Source organism: Macrosteles quadrilineatus, unplaced genomic scaffold (assembly GCF_028750875.1).
Source record: "Macrosteles quadrilineatus isolate MER2022 unplaced genomic scaffold, UCM_ALF_1.0 Scaffold_5__1_contigs__length_97177068, whole genome shotgun sequence".
Lineage (NCBI taxonomy): Eukaryota > Metazoa > Arthropoda > Insecta > Hemiptera > Cicadellidae > Macrosteles > Macrosteles quadrilineatus.
The window spans coordinates 81,056,232-81,076,182 of NW_026542598.1; the positions used below are offsets into that span (position 1 = coordinate 81,056,232).

General features: G+C 34.1%; 1 protein-coding gene across 11 annotated transcripts in view; it reads left to right on the forward strand.

Annotated features, from left to right (window-relative positions):
* LOC128995356 (gamma-aminobutyric acid receptor subunit beta-like) overlaps positions 1–19,951 on the forward strand; it is an 88,127-nt gene extending 68,176 nt beyond the window's left edge. For 8 of the 11 annotated variants that reach the window (XM_054420346.1, XM_054420344.1, XM_054420345.1 and 5 more), the window contains 4 exons: positions 5,309–5,446; positions 12,914–13,198; positions 14,027–14,235; positions 15,025–19,951. In XM_054420346.1, the coding sequence (XP_054276321.1) occupies positions 5,309–5,446; positions 12,914–13,198; positions 14,027–14,235; positions 15,025–15,312 (920 nt within the window). In that variant the 3' untranslated portion in view covers positions 15,313–19,951. Of the gene's footprint in view, positions 1–2,249; positions 2,388–5,308; positions 5,447–12,913; positions 13,199–14,026; positions 14,236–15,024 lie in introns of all 11 variants that reach the window. The other 3 variants (XM_054420349.1, XM_054420348.1, XM_054420347.1) reach the window with 1 other exon arrangement.

The following is a 19,951-nucleotide window of genomic DNA, read 5'->3' on the forward strand; positions in this document are numbered from 1 at the left end:
TGTACTGTTCAAATTTTCATTTAGAATTAAGAGAATAATTTCACCTATCATGTGTGTCATGCTTCACTAATAGCGAGTGGTCTCTAATTCTCTGTAGAATTTTCTATCCATTCTATAACCAAAGAAAAAGAATATATGGATGCAGACAGTGCAGTAAGCGTGGTTCCTTAAAATCATTGACGTCTATCATCTTCATTTATTTCTCTTTGGTATTTGTTAAACCAAAGAATGAGTTTTTAAATATTGTATACACATCAGCCATCTCTCATTTTGTATTTTCTCCATCATTTACCTTTGGCATTTTCGAAATAATCGCCCAGAGAATTCAAGAGACTGTTCGCCTCACTCATTTCCATGTGTTCCATTCATTCCTCACATCCTGTGGTACGTCTTAATTTCGGTCTCCTTCCGGAACAGCACCGAGGGTCGTGCCCGAGGAAGGCAGACAGGTTTGCACACGTCAGGACTTGACTGGACGTGCTCACACCACGTGGTCGTGGTGATAACGTGACCAACCGGCGCGCGACACGACTGTTTCCAAGTCCTCGCTCCCACCAATAGGCTTTTACCTTTGGTTTTGTTGCGTTTTTCCCTCATGGCTTAAAAATATTGGCTCGTATTAGTGTGTTAAATTTGACTTTAAACTATTTTAGGTAAAAAAATCACAATTTTCTTGCTTTGGTAGGTAATAAATGTTGGTTCAAAATGTTGAACTCAAATTAAATATTTACATTCAATTACGATTATTGCCTTTCTTGTTTAAAAATTTTCAAATAAAAATTAGGCATTTGCCAGTCAGTTTTCAAGATATTTTCAGTGTGTCATGTGCACTTTTAAATGCAATAATAGCTTGTAAAGAAGATACATAAATAAACCAAACCATAAACAGATTGCTATTGACCGAATATTTGTGTCTAAAACTATTTTTAACACACAGAACAAAATTTCTGTCAATTTGTTTTACTAATAACACCAAGGTTTAAATTATGACAAAAATCTGTATGTTAACTTAGGAAATCGTGTTTTCAAATGAAACAGGTTTTTAGATGTATTAGTGCATCAATTAATTGAAATACCTAATTTATTTTTTATAACCAAGAAATACCTTCAGAGCATTTTGGAATATCGTAGGTTTTTAGTATATATATTATACTCATTTAACCTTTAAATAACTAGATAATCTAAGCTAGCGTAGGGAATACAAACACTAAATTAAGTAATTTACCTGAAAAGCCATGAGCAGCATGATTGCGAAGCATGCTTTTTTGTTGCCACTTTTTGGTTTTGCACTTGAGTTTGCACGAGTTGTCTCTACTATTAAGTTGTTCCCAATAAAGGCCACTCCAATACCTGTTCGATTGTTTTGCTTTTTTGCTCTTTTGATGTTTTCTCATACTTGACCTCTTCGATGTTTGGCCGAACCAAGACATTTCAACCCCTGAAATGCGGGTGTGAATGGCCAAACCAATACACAGTCTCCAGTTTTGTTGATGGAAAGAAAACAATGAAATAGTTTTTTTTAAATACATTTCCTGAAAGAAACTTTTTCTAAATTTGAAATATATATACAATATATCCTAAATGCATTGTGGCAAACTATATTTAAGAAATTGTGTGCATTAAACATTTCGAAAAATTTGTAAAATTTGGACTAAGCTAATTGACAGTTTGTAAGAACATTTTTCCCCATTTGTTGAAACTGTAAAAAAATAACTTGAACGTTATAGTTCAATATAAAATTATTTTGATAAGATACAAAATTTTATACTTAAATACTCAATATGGCTTAACATAGCCATTACACTGTTTTAATTAAATTCATTGGTATCCCAATGAAGAGGGTAAACAATTTATAAGATGTATTTTCCTAACAAAATCTAAAACAAACAATTACTTTCACCATGTATAAATAAATACACAGTATCGTTATGTCTCAATTGTTGTAATTGTATAAATTATATACAGTTTTAACTTGAACAAATAAAAAAATTATTACGTTAAAAAAAACTAAAGGATGTTTATTTACATTTTAAATCAAATACACCTTGTCAAACATCTTGTGCAAGCTTTTATACCAAAAAAATACACTCAAACTAATTACAAAACACAAAAAATATAAATTCCTGAGAACACAATTTTTCCTCTTTTCCTTTTATGTTCGCAATGTCTCCAGTCCCACGGAGTGGCCTACCCCTCCCGCAGGTCATAATGCCAGTTAAACTGTTGTCTGATTTGTCTGTCAAGTGCAGTTGGATACACTATGCGTGATATTCGATACAAGTGGAACTCCGGGTTCAAATCTGTGGGTATTAGCAACGAAGTGCAACTGCCCCAGTTCAGAGTCCTCGGGCACCGCCAGAGGCAGACCGAAATTAACCTTTCCACAGGTACTAGTCCACAGGTATAGGTATGTGCCTGTAAACCTGACACGGATACAGGTATAGGTATACCTGACACAGGCCACCCTCACGTCGCTGATGACGTCATCGATCAGGTGACTTCTGTGACAAAGGGGTGGAAACGTGGTGAATTGTTTTGGATCACTTTTAAAACCAGACGTGTGGTTATCCTGTGGGGTAAGATGTTTGTACATAATTCCTTAAAGTATGGGTATTTTAAATAATTAAGTCATCGGGCATTCAAAAATCTATTCGACTTAACAAATTTTCTTTCATACCTAGAATTTATCTGTAAATCACTTCAAAATGGGATGTTAAATGGGAGTAAGTTTTGGATTGGAAATTAATTGAAGAAATTGTATGACCAGGTTTAACGTATGGTAATGCTATGTGGTTGATATTTGAACATATATTTTTAATGTATGAGCATTTCAAAAATTTTAATTGATCAGGCATTATCAAATCGATAATATTTACTTTGAGTCTCATATTTTGCATGTTTGACTTTGGAAACATCCCCATTGAAGGAATTAAATGTTTCACCTGTATAAATTTATAACTGTTTTGAATTATCTGTTCAGATAGTGTACTACCATTACAATCCTTTTAAGTTTTTCCATTCTACATGGTGGGGACATAATAGTGTTTTGGCTTTATTTACGTGTTAATAATTTACGTGTTTATAGTTAAAGATGCCATAAAAGTAAATTACTCTAAATTTTTTGGATAATCATCGTGATATAAATTAACACATAAATAAAACCAATTTTGACTGTTTTCAAACAAAATGTAAACCCCAAGGGCTTTGAAATCCAAAAATTCAGACCATACAAGTTTTGTAATTCTAAAAGGCATCCTGTTATCCCAACTGTCACGGGGGATTTTAATTCGTCCAATTCATGCCTACAAAATGACCTGTCAGTTATCAAACTCGACATGAATACAAATTTAGTTGTAAGTTATGGAAGTTGCCTGCATCGTATGACGTCATTTCCCGACTCAGTATCAGGAAATGCATGATGTTCATCACACCTCGCTCACACCCCCCGCCGAGGCGCCTTCTCGTGCCCCCCTAAATACCCCCCCTTTATTGTAGAGTCTTATTTTGTACATCAGTACAATAATACTAGTGGCTTGTAGGGGCAATAGCCCCTATAGGTCTATATTCTAGTAATTATTTTGTACAAATTATTAGTCTCATGGGTTACCCTACCTTGAATTATCGTTAAAAATTTGTGTTTAATATAATATTTATTACATACCCTGCATAATGCATTTTGATGTCTGCTCTGTTTAAAAAAAAATTCAAAAGGACTGTTCATGCAGTGTGTTTACAATATGAACTTTCTAATTATAATACCACCAAGGAACATTTTCAATGATAATCTTCATGAATATTAATTAAATATATATATTTCTTTGAATGTAGACAAATTCACTTCGATAAAACACATATAGATAATGTCATCCTCCAAATTGTAAAATGCTAATTCTATAACAAAATCTCTCTGAAAATAACATTTGTTGTATAGTAGGCCTATTAATCTTGGTCGATTCCTTGGTCTTTATTTGGTTCTAGTACTATTTTAACATCATCTGGCCGCTTAACCTGGCTAAAAGCAACATAAAGTTGTCCATGGGTTATTTTTTCAAATAGATGCCGACTTTTGTGAAGGTATGCGGGCCTCGCGCTTAAATTATCCTTTGACTATTACATATCACCATATGCTTTAAATAAAGTTAAACCACATGTTTTAAAGTAAACAAAGCAGACATGACCTAGATTTCCATGCTATTTAAATGTGAATTATTTTATTCCGTAACAACCTTTTGGTGCATAATTAAGAAAAATGAATATTTTTCCCCAAAATTTCATGCCCAGAGCTTTAAAATGAGGCCTCTCCCATCTTTCTACAGCCTCCCGTTCGCTCACAATTTCATTGTAAAATTTTGGGCTTACGGAATTAGATATATAGATTGTTTGGAATAATAAATTATACAAGAAAATATTACTGAGGTTTATACGTGAAAAATCCATTGGTTCTCGCAGTAATAAATGTAACTCGTCAAATGTAATTCGAACGGTATCAAAGTCATGCACAATTTTTACGTTGAAGCAGCGTTTCAAAAGGATGCTAAAATTAGCATCAGATTATGAAAGGTGACGGACGGGATTGAGTTTCTAGTCACACTCGCCGCGTCACATACGTTCAGAACAATCAGAACCCACAAATTAATTCTCGCTCCGGCCCTTTAAATAATCCTTAGAGGAATTGGAAATTGTCATCTTTAGAGTAGTGACGGAACAGTAGGTTATTACAATACTACTGGTAAGATGGTTATCTGTATCGAGGCTGGAAGATAAGCCAAAGTTACCTGTAATATGATTTTACCCAGAAGGCAACAGTATCGCAGTTAAATGTGACCGTGGAAGCTTTACATGGGTAGACTTTAGACTTCCGTGTCTGTTGGCACAAACAACCGAATGGAAATATCAATTATTCTATTTTTTCATTCGATATATCGTTTGGTTAGTTAGGTTGGGTTAACTTTACCGAACTAACCAAACAATATATCGAATAATCGATATATTGATCTATATTTTCGTTCGGTTGTTTGTGCCAAAAGATTCGGAAGTCTACCCCTTTACATTCAGCAGAAGATATTGTACTCTAGTTCAGGGTAGCTCTCGTGAAAAGCACTAACATTGAAATTTCCACTAATGCACTTTAAGCTCAAAAATTATTCTATTTCCTTTAGAAACAGTGTTAATTAAAAAACACTTTAAAACTCACCCCCCCCCCCCTTCACAATTCACACGAGAAGGTGCCAGGCGGGCTCACCCTGTCACCATGCAGCCTCCACCTTTGCTATGTGCAGTCTGTGCAATGTATGTGTGTGTACCACAGTCGGGTACACTATGCGGGACATTCGCTATAAGTGGAACGAAGGCCCCAACTCTGTGGGGGTATCCAATGAGGTGTCACTACCCCAGTTTAAAGTCTTGGGCCATCGACAGAGAGCTATGGAGATTAGTCTGACCACAGGTACTGTATTTCCCATGATCTATGTACTCTAAAGTAGGGTTAGTTCGTTAAGGATTGTGTGTCTTAAACAGTGAAGTGCCAATTTAGACATAAATCATGTGCTGCACTGTTGGGCAAGTTTTAAGGTATAAATAGTATTGTTGGTAGGATTGGGATAATCATAGAGTAAGCTTTTTATGTACGCAGGTTGCAGGTGTTATAGTTTTACCAAAGGTGATTCTAAACTTATAATTTCTCTAGTGCCAGGTGTTGGAGTAAAGCTCCCCTGAAGGTGCTAAGCTTAATACCTGTAGGTGCAAGGTGCTAAACCCTGTGCTAAAACCTATATTTTTACTGAGAATACTGAACATTTTTGAGTCAAAGTTCACCTGAAGGTGTTTATCAAGTGTAGATTAATGTGATGATGATCAACCTATATATTATAGCTTCCCCGAAGGAATTAGGAGATAAATTTGGAGGATGCTAGAATTTGATTTCCTTGAATGTCATAGATGCTAAGCTTATACATAGTTCTCTTGGGTGTAATAGGTGCTCAACGTAAACCTCTCCAAATGTGATGCTAAACCTACAGATTTGATGAATATGCTAAGTGTTAAATTAATTTCTTCCCGAAGGTTCTAAGCCAGTGTTCCTGTAGGTGTCATGGCTCTGTTAATGTTTTAATTTATACATTTTCATAGATTATTTTAGGTATAGATAGAGGTTTAAGATTTACTCCAATTTAAAGACCTCCTTATAACAAGTAAACAAAATATAAGACTTGTTTTGGGAAATTATCTAACAGGATGGGGGTTTTTAAGTACCTATTATATTTCATTTGAATTTGTTTAAGTCTCATCTATGAGCCGGCTATAGTAAAACAATGTCTTAAATACGTCAGCCATCAATATTGAGTAGCATTTCATCACAATGCAATACAATATTTTAGGTCATAAGTTATTAAAATATTAGACAAAAATTTACGATCCTCAAAGCAATCTTATGAAATAATGCACGATCAAAAACAATAAAAGGTGGCCGAGATTTAGTTATTAATCTAGACATACAAAAACCACTTTTGTTTCCAAAAAGTTGTGAATTGTCCAAAAATTTTGCGACATTCAATTGAACCACATTCATTCCGAATTCAGTTCCATTGTATCAGTTTTGTTGTCCCTGTACCTTTCCCACAGCATGTTGTGTGTTGTGGACATTAGGTTGAACCCCCAGTGTATTAGCGGCGGCATTTAACCCGGTGCTTTTTTACTGCCAAACCTTCCGAAAATGTCAAAGATAAATATTTTGTCCTAGATAGATTGTTAGTAACCCTTTTTCAGAACTGAACCGTTATTACCGCCATAAACATTATGTTTGTATTACCTCTAAAGGTTAAATACTCGGGTATAGTTAGTTTGTAAAGCTGAAAAAATTCAATCTACTTAGCATAATAATGCACCTGGGTGATTAAATGCTTTTTAAAAATCATCTTTTGTTAGCGTGATACATTTAAACATACAGGGCTTAAGAATTACAATAACTGTTGTTACAAACACAAATATGTAACTGACTAAATCTTACCAGACGTATAAGTGACTCATTTGATTCCGAGTCTTATCAAAACAATCTATTCATACAAGTGTTTTGATTACAATTTACATTTAGTACGTAACTACTCGTACAAGTTACTGGCTACTTTCCGCCATTTTGTGTTTTCTCGCAAAAATACTTTATGTACAATAAACCCTCATTAATCCGGAGCCAATTAATACGGACTTTGTCCAATCCGGACAAAATTCAGGACAACAGTCTGGACTTTGCCCTTTGACAATAGTTTTCACTAATTACATAAACCTACAACATTGATACGTAGTTTACAGTGTTTTAGTAGTTTAGTGATTTAAAAATTTAAGAATTGGATCTACACTGTTCATTGTTGCAAAATGTACATATGACATTACACAAGGGGTGTCGAAACGGTTCCTCAATATTTCTTCGTATTAAGTTTATTTAATCGGGATGGCAAACAATTTACTACTTGAAGTGATAGATTTACTGCATTGTGTGCATATAGGTACATTACATACAAAACAATATGCTAATCTATATTTCCTCAACCAAACATCTTTAAGGTGGTTTTTAATTAGAATTCTAACCTTTTACGTTAGGTTATATTTGGTTATGTAAGAGTACACAGCCTAAATCCCATGGACACCAAGATATTCATTCCATTTCATATACATGGAGAAAATATTCCTTGTATGTCAACAGTCTCCAGAGTATCAAGTGACTCGGCATGTCAGCGAAGAGTTTCAAAGAAGTGATGAGTGATTTCCCACTGATTTCCCTCTGATTGCTGATTGCTGATTGCACAAAGACTGAGTCAGCAGGTGCTTAGCGATTTACCAGACTCTGAACAAACTCATTCCCAGATGGCAAACTCGACTTTTCCATTGTCAAGTCTTTACAATTTTTATGTAGCAAAACTGTAATATTTCGAAACCATTTCTGCCACTAAGATTTGTAGTTTGGGTCGTTGTTTGAGTGTAATGGTTGAAAATTAATGGATCGAAAATGTAGAACTTATTTAATGATGATTAATAATTATTTTACTGACTACACTATTAATGATAAGAAAAAACATGAGTTTTGTATATTGAGATCACAAACAGTCAAGAATTGACCCTGTTATGTTAATCTTTGGAGAGAGACAAATCATGAATTCGATTTTTAAACTGGAAGGGTATAAAATAAAGTTTAAACATTTGCTAGTGCTCAAATGTAATAGAACAAACTCGTTTCTGGAAAATGTGTACATATAGTTTGTCTTGTAATACATTGATTTATGAAATATAGCACACGTTTGGTATTTCAAGTTTTTAACTATTGTTGATGAATTTCCTTTTATGTAGTTGAATAAAAAATATGAAAGTTAGTTTACTCTCTAATAGCCTTAAAAAAATCCTTACAGTCAGTATAAAAAAGTAAATTAAAAAATTCGGCAAATGTACTTCATACCAACCAATTAATTGTGTCAAACCACAACCTTGTTTATAATCATATATTATAAACATGAACTTATCAAAACTAGAGGTCACCCAGTGGTCGAAAACTCGACAAAAGATAATGTACAGAATTTTCTATTTTCATCCCACGCTGTAAATAAAAAGTGTGATTAGAGTTTCTCCATTTATTTTGATTTTCTGTTTATATTTCGTTAATACTTCGTCACCAGCATGGCAACCCTTACCATGGAACCTTAAGGCCCATGTTAATTTACCCGATTTTTTTTTACATTCATTAGTTGTATTTATTTTTTAGCCTATTTAAATTGTTTATTCTGGTCATCTGCAGGAAAATATATTTTTAACAGTATGCGTAGATTTCCCCTTAGATGCACACGAGCTAAGGAAAAATGTTTTAAAGAGATATGCTTGCCTATTAATATACAGATAGATCTTCATTACTGATCCGGATATGTAAAATATTACTGTGTTATTCCACTTCTGAGGGATGTGGTGACACTTTTCTTTGTGCTGGGATTTTCTAGTCACTATATAAAAAAAATAAGTCATATTGGAATGTTTGTAAATGTCAAACACATAAAAAACCTGTTCCCATCATTATCGTAACAATAGAACCACTCGCAGATTGGCGATCATATAATATTTTCCTATTAAAACGTATAACTCATATTATTCTCAGGGGGGAAATTGATCTCCTTATCTAGAACATCCTATATGTAAAGAATTGGTCATTTAATTCACGCAGATTGCGAGACATCCACTTGACGGATTTTGATGATTCTTTTTTTTATTTGAAGGTCATTTTGTGTAGAAGGTCGTGTCGGAGCCAGAATTTTAATTTAGACCTCAGGGCTCTGATCACGGAAGATCAAAATATTTCTAGATTAAGCTATTTTGGAAAACCATAAGCTTCTAAAGGGTTTTGGCTACTATGGTTTTTACTACTTACTATTTGACCCTACACAGCTTATTTGTGTGTGTAATTTGTGTAATTTTCTATTTTCTTTAAGAATTATGTATCTTGTATTTTTACTTTATGAACAAAGTACACACACCTCTTTGGTGGCGTTTGGACGTCTCTTCATATAGAAAACGGCTCATGCCTTATTTATGTAATCGGATATTTGATCTACGGAAGGTATCTCAATGATTGTATCAAGTACGTCAGTCATCAGATTAATCAAAGTTTTTACAGCTGCATTTCTAATTTATTTAAAAAAAAATTGCGCGAGCGAAGAGCGGGCCAGACAGCTAGTAAAAAGATGAAAAAATGAAAAAAAAATACACAACAAAATTAGTTCTTTATCATAGATCTATGCAAACAAATCGAGTGTTCATCACAAACTGTCAAGATCTCACCTTTACATAATCCTGTAATCATGCGGAATGAGTAGGCAAGTTTAAATACGAGAAATGTAAACAATACAATACTGAGACCGGTGAGAGGAGGGGGAAATGGAACCAGGTGACAAAGAACCACGGAGGGAAGGGGAGGTGGTTTTGAGGCTGCAAGCCTTTGATCACAGAAGTGAAACATAACAAAACAGAAGTCATAACCGAGATGGAGAAGTATTCGTTTTTCTTGCGTCTTGCGAAATTAAAAATCTAATAAATTATTACTGAGAAACTGCATCGGTGACGTATTTACTGTGTCTGATTTTGGGAATTCAGTTATAAGTGGAGTTATAGTTCAATTTTTGTTTTATTAAAATTCTTAAATATGTCAGTAGATCTATTATTGTGATTGTTCAATTAGCTCTATTACAATAAGGTTTGTGTAATGCAGCATTTTTTAACAATAGTTATGAGAATATGTGTTGCCGATGTTACAGTAGCCATCAAATTCAAATGGCTGTGTTAAAAGTATTTCAACCTTCAATAAAGTACGTTGCAATAAATTAGTGTAACATATTTCATTATTATCTTTAGAAATTTAAGTTTCTAATTCAACCCCTATATTTGAAAAACTGAAAATGGAATAAATACAAACATATTACATTACGCAACTTGAATTTCCAACCTTAAAAAAAGAGTCATTATAAATAATTAATACTCGTAATTATTAAAAACACTTATACTACTAATGTGTGTTTCTCATAATAGTAAACCAACTACCCAGTACTCTTTAGCATAATATATGTGAATCTAAGTGTTAATTTACTTTTATTTTGAACCTCTTCAGTTACAGGATCAATGAAACAATCGGAATACTTACTTATTATTCAAATTGTTAGGATATACTGTTTCAAGATTGCAGAACATTTTACGAACTGTAAGGAAAATTCTGATGCTGACAACTTGATGACTTTGGATAAAATTCTAAAAGATGTGTGTATTTACTTTACACAAGAGATTTAAATGAGCAAACTAATATTGTTTAGTTCGTGTCATGAGTACTTGAGCTGGTAAAATAGCTTTCCATTTTATTTTATTTTTTAAATTTTTTTTGTGTAATCATTTTCTAACTTAGAGAGATAATGTATACATGTTTCATAAACCATATTTATTCCATATTACTGAGTAGTTGTTATAACTTGTAATATTAAATGGTTTTAAATGCTTTTACATGTTTTACATGCTTTTGCACATACATGTGTAAACATATTTTTCTTTGTAAATTAAAACTTACCAAAACAGTACCAGCCTGTAAAAATCGGAATGAATAAAGTTTTGAAAAACACTTCAATTTTTTTATAATTATTAATCAGTTAAACAATGTGTTTTCTTAGGTATATGTTATGCCAGTCTATGACTTGTACATTTAAGAAACAATAAGACATGTAAACCAATTAAAACACCAGTCTAATAATAAAAACATTCAATACTATAAATTACTAGGCAAGTTGAACCACATAAATTAAATCTATTCGTGAAGAAAAGTAGCCTAGTTTAATTGGCAGCAAGTTATTATATAGTTTAACCTAAAAATATGTTAGAGGAAAGTAGTTTTTACGTAAAAAAAAACACACGTAATTTATATAAAAAAAAGCACTGAAAGAATATCTACTTCCATTCATTGCTTTATTCATTGTAAACATTTTTTTAATTTAAGAAATGCTAAATAATTTCAATTAAAAACGATTTCATTTTGTTTTACTTGTTCTACTTAGTGCTTATGTTTTGTAAACATAATAATTTTGCGATAAGACATAATACAGCATTTTCTTTATTTTGACACTATTCTTTGTATAGTATTTGTACTGTACATGAATAAAGAGAACTTGAATTGAATTAATTTTGTTTTATATTCTACTTGTGTGTAACTCATATGATTGCACTCTGGGCTACAACTAGCTCGTATACAGTTGAATTTTTGAGTGGTACGATCGTATATGATACCGTAGCCACAATTACAGTAATTCACTTACATCGGACGAACACGAACAAATCAGGTTAACCCGACGGCTGGCCACAATTACCCAGTGTCATTTTGTTTTGGTAATCTATCAATTACGTGTGTTTGAATATTAATGAAGTAAAAGTGCTTGCTGACTGATTGCGGAGCTCCATAGTTATCAGTTGCGCTTGCCTACCAGAGTGAACTTTGCCTATCTTTTAGTTGCCTATCTTTTAACTCAAACCACATAAAATATTCTGAAATACCCTATTGTTCAAATAAGTAGACTTATGGAAAGCTTTGATCCACCAGGTAACATTATTGCCATTAAACTAAATGTGATAGTTGATTGGCGGGTGGTTGCTTCAACCACTGACCAAGCTATATCCCCTTGCAGAAGGGGGTTTCCCTTAAAATACTTGACTTCGAATAAAGCTAGTTAATGTCAATCATATGGTTTTAAGATATTTAGTAATTTTATAGTCTCTTACTGTATTTTAACGCTTAGAGATATGTAGTTACTGGTACCGAGGAACTATACAAAAATAAATAATTTTGTTAGGATGTTATTTGTTTAGCATGTACATTTATATTTTTTAAATATGTATGAAATAGTATACAGGTCATATTGTAAGTGAATCGTATAATAATGTTATTGAAATGGATATTCTATTGAGGATACGTTCGATGACTATTTTTTCTGAAACTGGCTACGAATCAAAAATAAAAATGGGACTTTTATTCATGGTCAGATTTCCAATTCAATTACGCCACTCTTCAATTAGCACTGGCTAATCTTATGAATGTAACTGTACAGAACTAGGTAGAACCCCTTATGTATTTGATGTCAATACAATGCAATCCATTCATCTCTTGGGGTTGTTCTCAATAATGCTTACATTTTATTCAGGTATTGAATTTGGATAGTCTTTTTCGTATGTGTATCATAGTCGAAACATTAACTAGCCAATAGAAACTTTAACATATCTCTGAGATAGTCAAATCTGCAGAGAGCCTACAGAGCAGCCTCAATAGGCACTTCACCCTATGTAATCCACAATGACGTCATGAGTTCCCTCTAAATTGCCAAGACCTATCCAACCCCTAACCTCACTAACACTGCTCTAGGTAACTACTCCCGTCTGGCGTGCGAGATACAGTTCGTCAGGTCGATGGGCTACTACCTGATCCAGATCTACATCCCCTCCGGCCTGATCGTCATAATCTCCTGGGTCAGCTTCTGGCTGAACCGGAACGCCACCCCTGCCAGAGTGGCCCTTGGCGTCACCACTGTGTTGACCATGACCACCCTCATGTCATCCACCAACGCCGCGCTGCCTAAGATATCCTACGTCAAGTCCATCGACGTGTACCTGGGCACGTGTTTCGTCATGGTGTTCGCGTCACTGTTAGGTGAGTGGATTTTGCCAGGCAGTGGATATGGTTAGACGTGTTGCAGGGGAAGTTCATTTCATCCCTGAAGCAAAAATTACCTGCGTCAAGGAAATGGTGTGCTGTTTCATCATGTGTTAAAAAACAGCTGGCATCTACGGAAATAATCAGTTACTTTCGCTGAGGTAGAGATACAACTGAAGGTAGAATCAACCATCTCATTGGCTCATGGCTTTGTCCCACAATCCCCTATTCCGTCCCTAGTTCCAATTACTAAGTACACTATCCCTAGTACACATGGCGACCACCGTGTCTCAATTCTCTCATTCAAGGCTACTTCTCGCTGTATTTCTAGCTCTGTGGCTACCTTTTTACCAAGTGATGTTCAAATTACTTTGAGTGAACCAAACATTTCATTTCTTGTCCTAAAACAATACCGTTCCTACCCAAACAGTTCGTTTCCTGTCTCAAACTTCACTTTTTCTGACAGAAAAAGAAAAGTTACTTTTACTGTTTACATGCTGGTCCAAACATAGTTTTTCTTGCCTTCTTCTCTCTCAAAGGTGGTAGCACTATATACTGTTTGTAAAAGATTTTCCACCCAATATTTAACTACTTTATTGCATATAAAAAAAGTTTGTCAATTTCATTAGGCTTTCAGAAGAATAAAATGGAAAACTACATCAAATACGAGTCAAAACTTGACTTTAATAGCTTCAAGTGAATTATTTAATAATTTATGTTTTCTGTGTTTGGCAAAATGCTAGTATTTCAGTATTTTAGTTATTGTTGAATTTTGGAGATTCCAACTAATAAATAGGTCTATCTAATACGAGCATGTTTTTGCAGAGTACGCAACAGTGGGGTACATGGCCAAGAGGATACAGATGCGGAAGAATAGGTTCCTGGCGATTCAGAAGATCGCAGAGAAAAATTCGAAACAAGGGTTGGAGGGGCCGCACCCCCCTGTGCCTGGAGACCCCTCAGATCACCCCACACTCCCCAAACAGACTGTGAGCGTCGCATCAACCCTGCGACACAACTCCAAAACATGCGCTGTAAGTTACACATATTTTTTTTTTTATTCGTTAACAGGTTCTTATACAACAGTAATGCAATCATTAACCACAGAAAAGTAAGCAACAGAGGATACACTTAAGTGGTGTCTAGCATCAGTGCTGGTGTCTAGGGAAAAGTCCAACACCGACCCTGGCCATCATGTACTACAACCTCAAGGTGGAGGAGGGCAATGTGCCCTGTGCTACAGAAATTACCGCACAATACTCTCCGTTAGGGCTCTTGTTTGCTCACCACAAGTATATTTCCCACAAAACATATTATGGAAACGCACTGTTGTCCCATAAGAGTGTTTCCTCAGTACCTTACTTTCTCTGTGCATAAAACTCAGTAAAACTTATCTTGACTAGTGTAATAAAGGCACCAAGTCTAAACTCAATCTCTAATCTTCACTCTAATCCATCCCATGGATTTCGTAAGTTATGTGGTATCACCTATATGAAGTATCCACTTTTATCATTGAATGTATCGGCTTTTGTTTCTTATTTTGTACATCCGTTGTTCATATTTTTACCCTATCCTTGACGTGGGGAGTGAGCTGGTCTAGTGGTTGACGGGGCTTCAGAGTCTGAGGTCCCGGGTTCAACTGCCACCAATGACCAATGGATTTTATCTACTTGATGACACGACCCTCTAGGACTAGCCTGAAGTAATGCGTAACAGTTCTAGGATGTAAAATGTAAAATGTAGGATGTAGGATGTAGTTGGAACATAAAAAAACCCTCTTCTTGACGAAAGTTTTTCCATGATATTTGTCGCTACTGTTCCAGGAGGTGCGGTTCAAAGTGCATGACCCCAAGGCCCACTTCAAGGGCGGGACGTTAGAGAACACCATCAACGGGAGAGCAGACGAGGAAGCCCCGGCACCGCAGCACCTCATACACCCGGGGAAAGACATCAACAAGCTGTACGGAGTCACTCCCAGCGATATAGACAAGTACTCGCGGATCGTGTTCCCCGTCTGTTTCGTGTGTTTTAACCTAATGTACTGGATCATCTATCTTCACATAAGTGACGTGGTCGCCGATGACCTGGTGCTTCTAGAAGAGGACAAATAAGCGACTGTCGTCGAACAAAGACTACGTTTTAAAGGTTTTACGGTCGAATTCAGCTCAACTTACACTCTCGACAAAGAGGATAATAATTTACGCACTTTGAGTTCAGTATTGTTTCTAGTTTGTGGATCGACTGTCGGTTTAAAAGGCTTTCTTATGATTTCACCACTTGTAAAATACCGATAGTTAGTCTATAGCTAGGTTTAGATCTAGATCTCAAACTAAACACTCGGGTTAGTAATTTGGTTTTGTATATTTTATATGACTTATATAACGTGTACATATTCCGATGGAAAGCGATACTGCAAAAGATACTGCATTCGATCTAGCAGTTGCTCAATATTTTTTTCTTTCGTGTAGAACTACGAGTTTCGCAGGTACGATGTACACTATAGAAACATGTCCATCCAGTAGAAAAGTAAAATTATTTTGTTACCGGAATCAAAGAGACGTTGTATATTTTCTGTCGAGTACAGACGGTTACTAAAATGCTGATGAGAGGTCTATTCGTGTTACAAAAGCTCAAATCAAATTATATAGTTTAAAAAGGTTTTATTCGGTAATCGTTAGACGATTGTGTAGTTACGTATCGTATTTTATCTGTGTTGAAGGTTAATTATAGCGTTACCACCTCATTTGAAACTCTCTGTGATTTAAAAAGTTTTATTGTAAAGATTACTATTCCGTTAGACGCGTTAGTAAATAGTTACCACAGATAGGGGTATTGAAATTATTATAGCCTACTTGATGGCGGTTTTATCTGTTCATAGTCTACGTATTAAATACAGTGTTGACCTGTTGTAAAATATTTTATCGTTCGAGATCGCTGTGTTGGAAGTTTTTATACTTTACTCTAATATTACATAATTATAACTTTAGTAATTAAAAAGTCTTAGTTTATACGTTAACAAATAAGATGTACAAAAGGTTAACTAACGTATAAATCGAAGCAGGATAGCGTCTAATCAAATATATAGATCACCCGATATCTTTTAACTTCGTCTTTATATACATATAAATAATAGCACAGAAAGAAGAATTACCGCAAAGGGTCACTGCACAGAATTCTTAACTCGCCTATATAAACAGTTCTCACAATATATATTATACAATATACATATATACATACTGTAATGTAATGTATTTATACGAACGTATTCTAAAGTAAAGACTAGTTTAAGTGTGCACGAACCGATGTCACCTTGTGCATACATGTATATACAGATGTACGTAGAGATATTTTTACATCAATGCAAATTAGGTTGGTAGCCGTGCACGGCTGCGCAGTGGCGGGGCTCAGTTGCTGCGCAGCCCCCCTCCCCTCCTCCCTATGTTGTATTGGTAGGGACCACTGTTTTATACACTACTTTTTCAAACGTACCATCTTCTGGGGTTTATGGAGGCTTCAAATCGGGTCTTTTAATTTAATTGTACATTGCAAAACAGTTGCGCATAGAACATTGTTGTAAAAAACACATTGTATTGGCTGAAGTAAAGTGTATGGTTAATTATAACTATACTAAACTATGTCTATGAATGTTGATAACGCAGAAATAGCACTATCCACCGATAAATTCCATTTATTTTAAAACTTAACCATAAACCATTGTTTCTATTGATGTAATTTTATGACGATTGTAAGGGCTACCAATAAACTGTAAAAAGTGAAAACAATTAAGCTAGACCAATATTCTCAGGTATGTTAAAATTATGTGTTACTATGTAAGAATGTTATAAGTAATAATTACTTTAAATATGTTATCTATAGTGATCGAAAATATACTGCTATAGTTAAATCATTTATAAAACAACTTTAAAATTAAAATACCTTGTGCCAGCTAGAAGGACAATACAAATGTTGACCTTAACAAAAATAGTACTAACTATTGTTTGATAGATTTGCCACACAACAAATGATTGAAGTTTACATAAGCCCCAACCTTATTTGAGTCACCATTTGTTTAGTAGTCATAGATTTGGTAAATACAAAATATTTTGTTCGCACTAAGTGCAATGTCAACAGATATAAAAAACAGTCAATTTGTTGTTAATAAGCAAAGATAACATATAAAACATGTTGTTAAATTTAACCAAATCAAGGTTAAGCCACCTTTAAAAATTATAATGTATCATAATGTAACTGTTAGTACAGAAGAGAAACAACCATAGCATAGCCTCCTCTAATACAAGGCCGCGGCGTTGGTGTATGGCAACGTCGCAGCGGCCGGCGCCAAACATTGCGCAGAAACTTAGGCTTCAGCTGTTTCGGTAGGCCGTGGTTGCGGTGTTGCCACTTTTGTCACGCCGCGGCCTTGTATTAAAAGATACCATGGTAGACCATAGTTATTTAAAATTTGCACAAACAACCATTCTATTAAATAGCTACCCGTCTGTGTCATTGCATTTCGTGCACTGTTTCATTATAAGTTTGTTGTAGTATTCAGCTGATCTAAGCTCAACAATAAGTTTGTAAGATATGTTGAAAAGCTGTGATTTTGTTAAGTACGGCTTACTAAGCTGTTTTCCTTACCCTCGTGGGATAGACTCACCTTCCGACCCCTAAAGTAAAATGTAACCTGATTTCAAATTCTCAAGTGTCCTAGTTGATTTTGAATGTTATTTACTAGTTAGCTAGATATAATTTACCCCAGCCCAGAGTCGGGTCAAATACTTAAATCGGTTGTGTTTAAATACTCTACAAACAAATTCTAAACGGATTGTATAATTATACAGTTCGATGTGTATAGGTTTATGTTCTAGCGTAAGTTAGGCGAGATTAGTTAAGTGGCGTACTTTCTTTATAATGTTGGACTTTTGTAGACGATTTGACGCCGGAGCAGCAAACCGATTCTGTAAATATGACATTGTTTTTAATAAATTATTCGAAAACAAAATGATATTTTTGTGCTTCCTCAACTTAGGGGAAAGTATAGATACGAACAGATAGGCTTAGGCCGTTAGATGAGGCATAGTTCGATCAACCGACTTATCTTTCTTTGGTTTAGTTAAGGCTCAAAGTATTTTAATCATCATGAAGTGTTACTGAGAGAGGGTGCTAGACGATAACGTTGTACTTGAGGGCAAACCTGGGTGTGTGTTGGTTAGATGAACTGACTCATTGTGTAAATTGTTTTAGAAACTGCCTCCTTAATCTTGACTCATTGGTGTATAATTAAATAAACAAAATAATTACAACATCTGTTACACAGTAAAATAGCTCAATTTGATTTCAGAAATCCAAGCTGTGCGAGAAAACGATTTTCATGGAAAATATTAGTATAAAATTAAAGATTTGCCCTTTTCAAAAAAAAAAGCTAAACGTTTGTCACGGATTTCTAATTACGTGTATTTTTATTTCAATGATTAAATTTAATCGTATGACTTTGCGCAAAGGAACCCCTGTGAAATATTAACATGATTTTAATTGTTGTATCAAAAAGAACATTGCAACCCACATTTTAGGTTCTAAGTTGCCTAAATGAAGTAATATAAAACCAAAAAGTTTGTGGCAGTCGAACTTCTTTAGCTATAGAATTTTATACACCATGATTCAAATTAACTATAAATAATTGATAAACAATTATTAATTTCTTATTTTTAAGCGTTCAACCCATAATGCTATTAAACTACTATTGTTTTACTTACTACAGCTTAACAAGCCAATATTGTAATATTTAAATATTTTTTTATTCAAATAGATTGCCTTATTCTACTTCCATGTACATTAACCTAATCGCTGTAGGAACAGAGGAATTGTAAATATACTTGAAGGGTTATAACTTTTTAAAATGTCAAATTAAAAGTGTTCCTCCATTACAACTGCTCATAATTATTACAATTAATTAAATAAATAAATGAAAACATATTGGTGAATTGACGAGTTAAAATAATCATTTTTTCTTTATCTTGTCAATAAAAATAGTATTAATGTTTTTCTTCCATTTTAAGAAACAAAAAAATTTTAAATAGTCAGACCTCATACTCTATGACTTTTACATAACCGATTTGTATGTATATGAAACATAATAAAATGTAGGCTACAGTCATACATTTTGTGCTGATATTCAAAGTCAATTACTATCAAGGTTACTTTGTTAGAAAGTACAATATTATAAGATAAAGTAATGAATTGGGTAAATATTTAAATTGCACCAACCAAACATAATTATTGTTTTGAAAGAGAGCTCACAGGGAGGTTAATTAACCAAAAATCAAATAATACTGTTACAAATAAATTGTAAAACCAAATATTAAAATTGTCTTGTAAACATTAAAAGACGATTGCAAATTTCAGTGTTTATTTTAAACTAATAACAATTTTAACCACTTCTTTTCTTATGTGAACTTAAATCTAAAAGCTCTAGCTGTTATAGTGTCAACAATTTATTTTTAGTTATTAAAAAGACACATATTTAATTTATTTAAGTAGTTTTTCGTGGCTCATCATGAAGTAGCTAAGAAAACTCATTTAGATCTGACTGGAAAATTTAAAATGTACCGTTTTTTTTTTATTAAAAACTTAAACTTGGTTTTTCTGAGATATAGCCAACTTCCACTACATAAATCAGTAAATAAGTTCATAATTTTGTTGATTAACTATTACACGAATTAAACAACACTTTACGACAGGTATAACAAAATC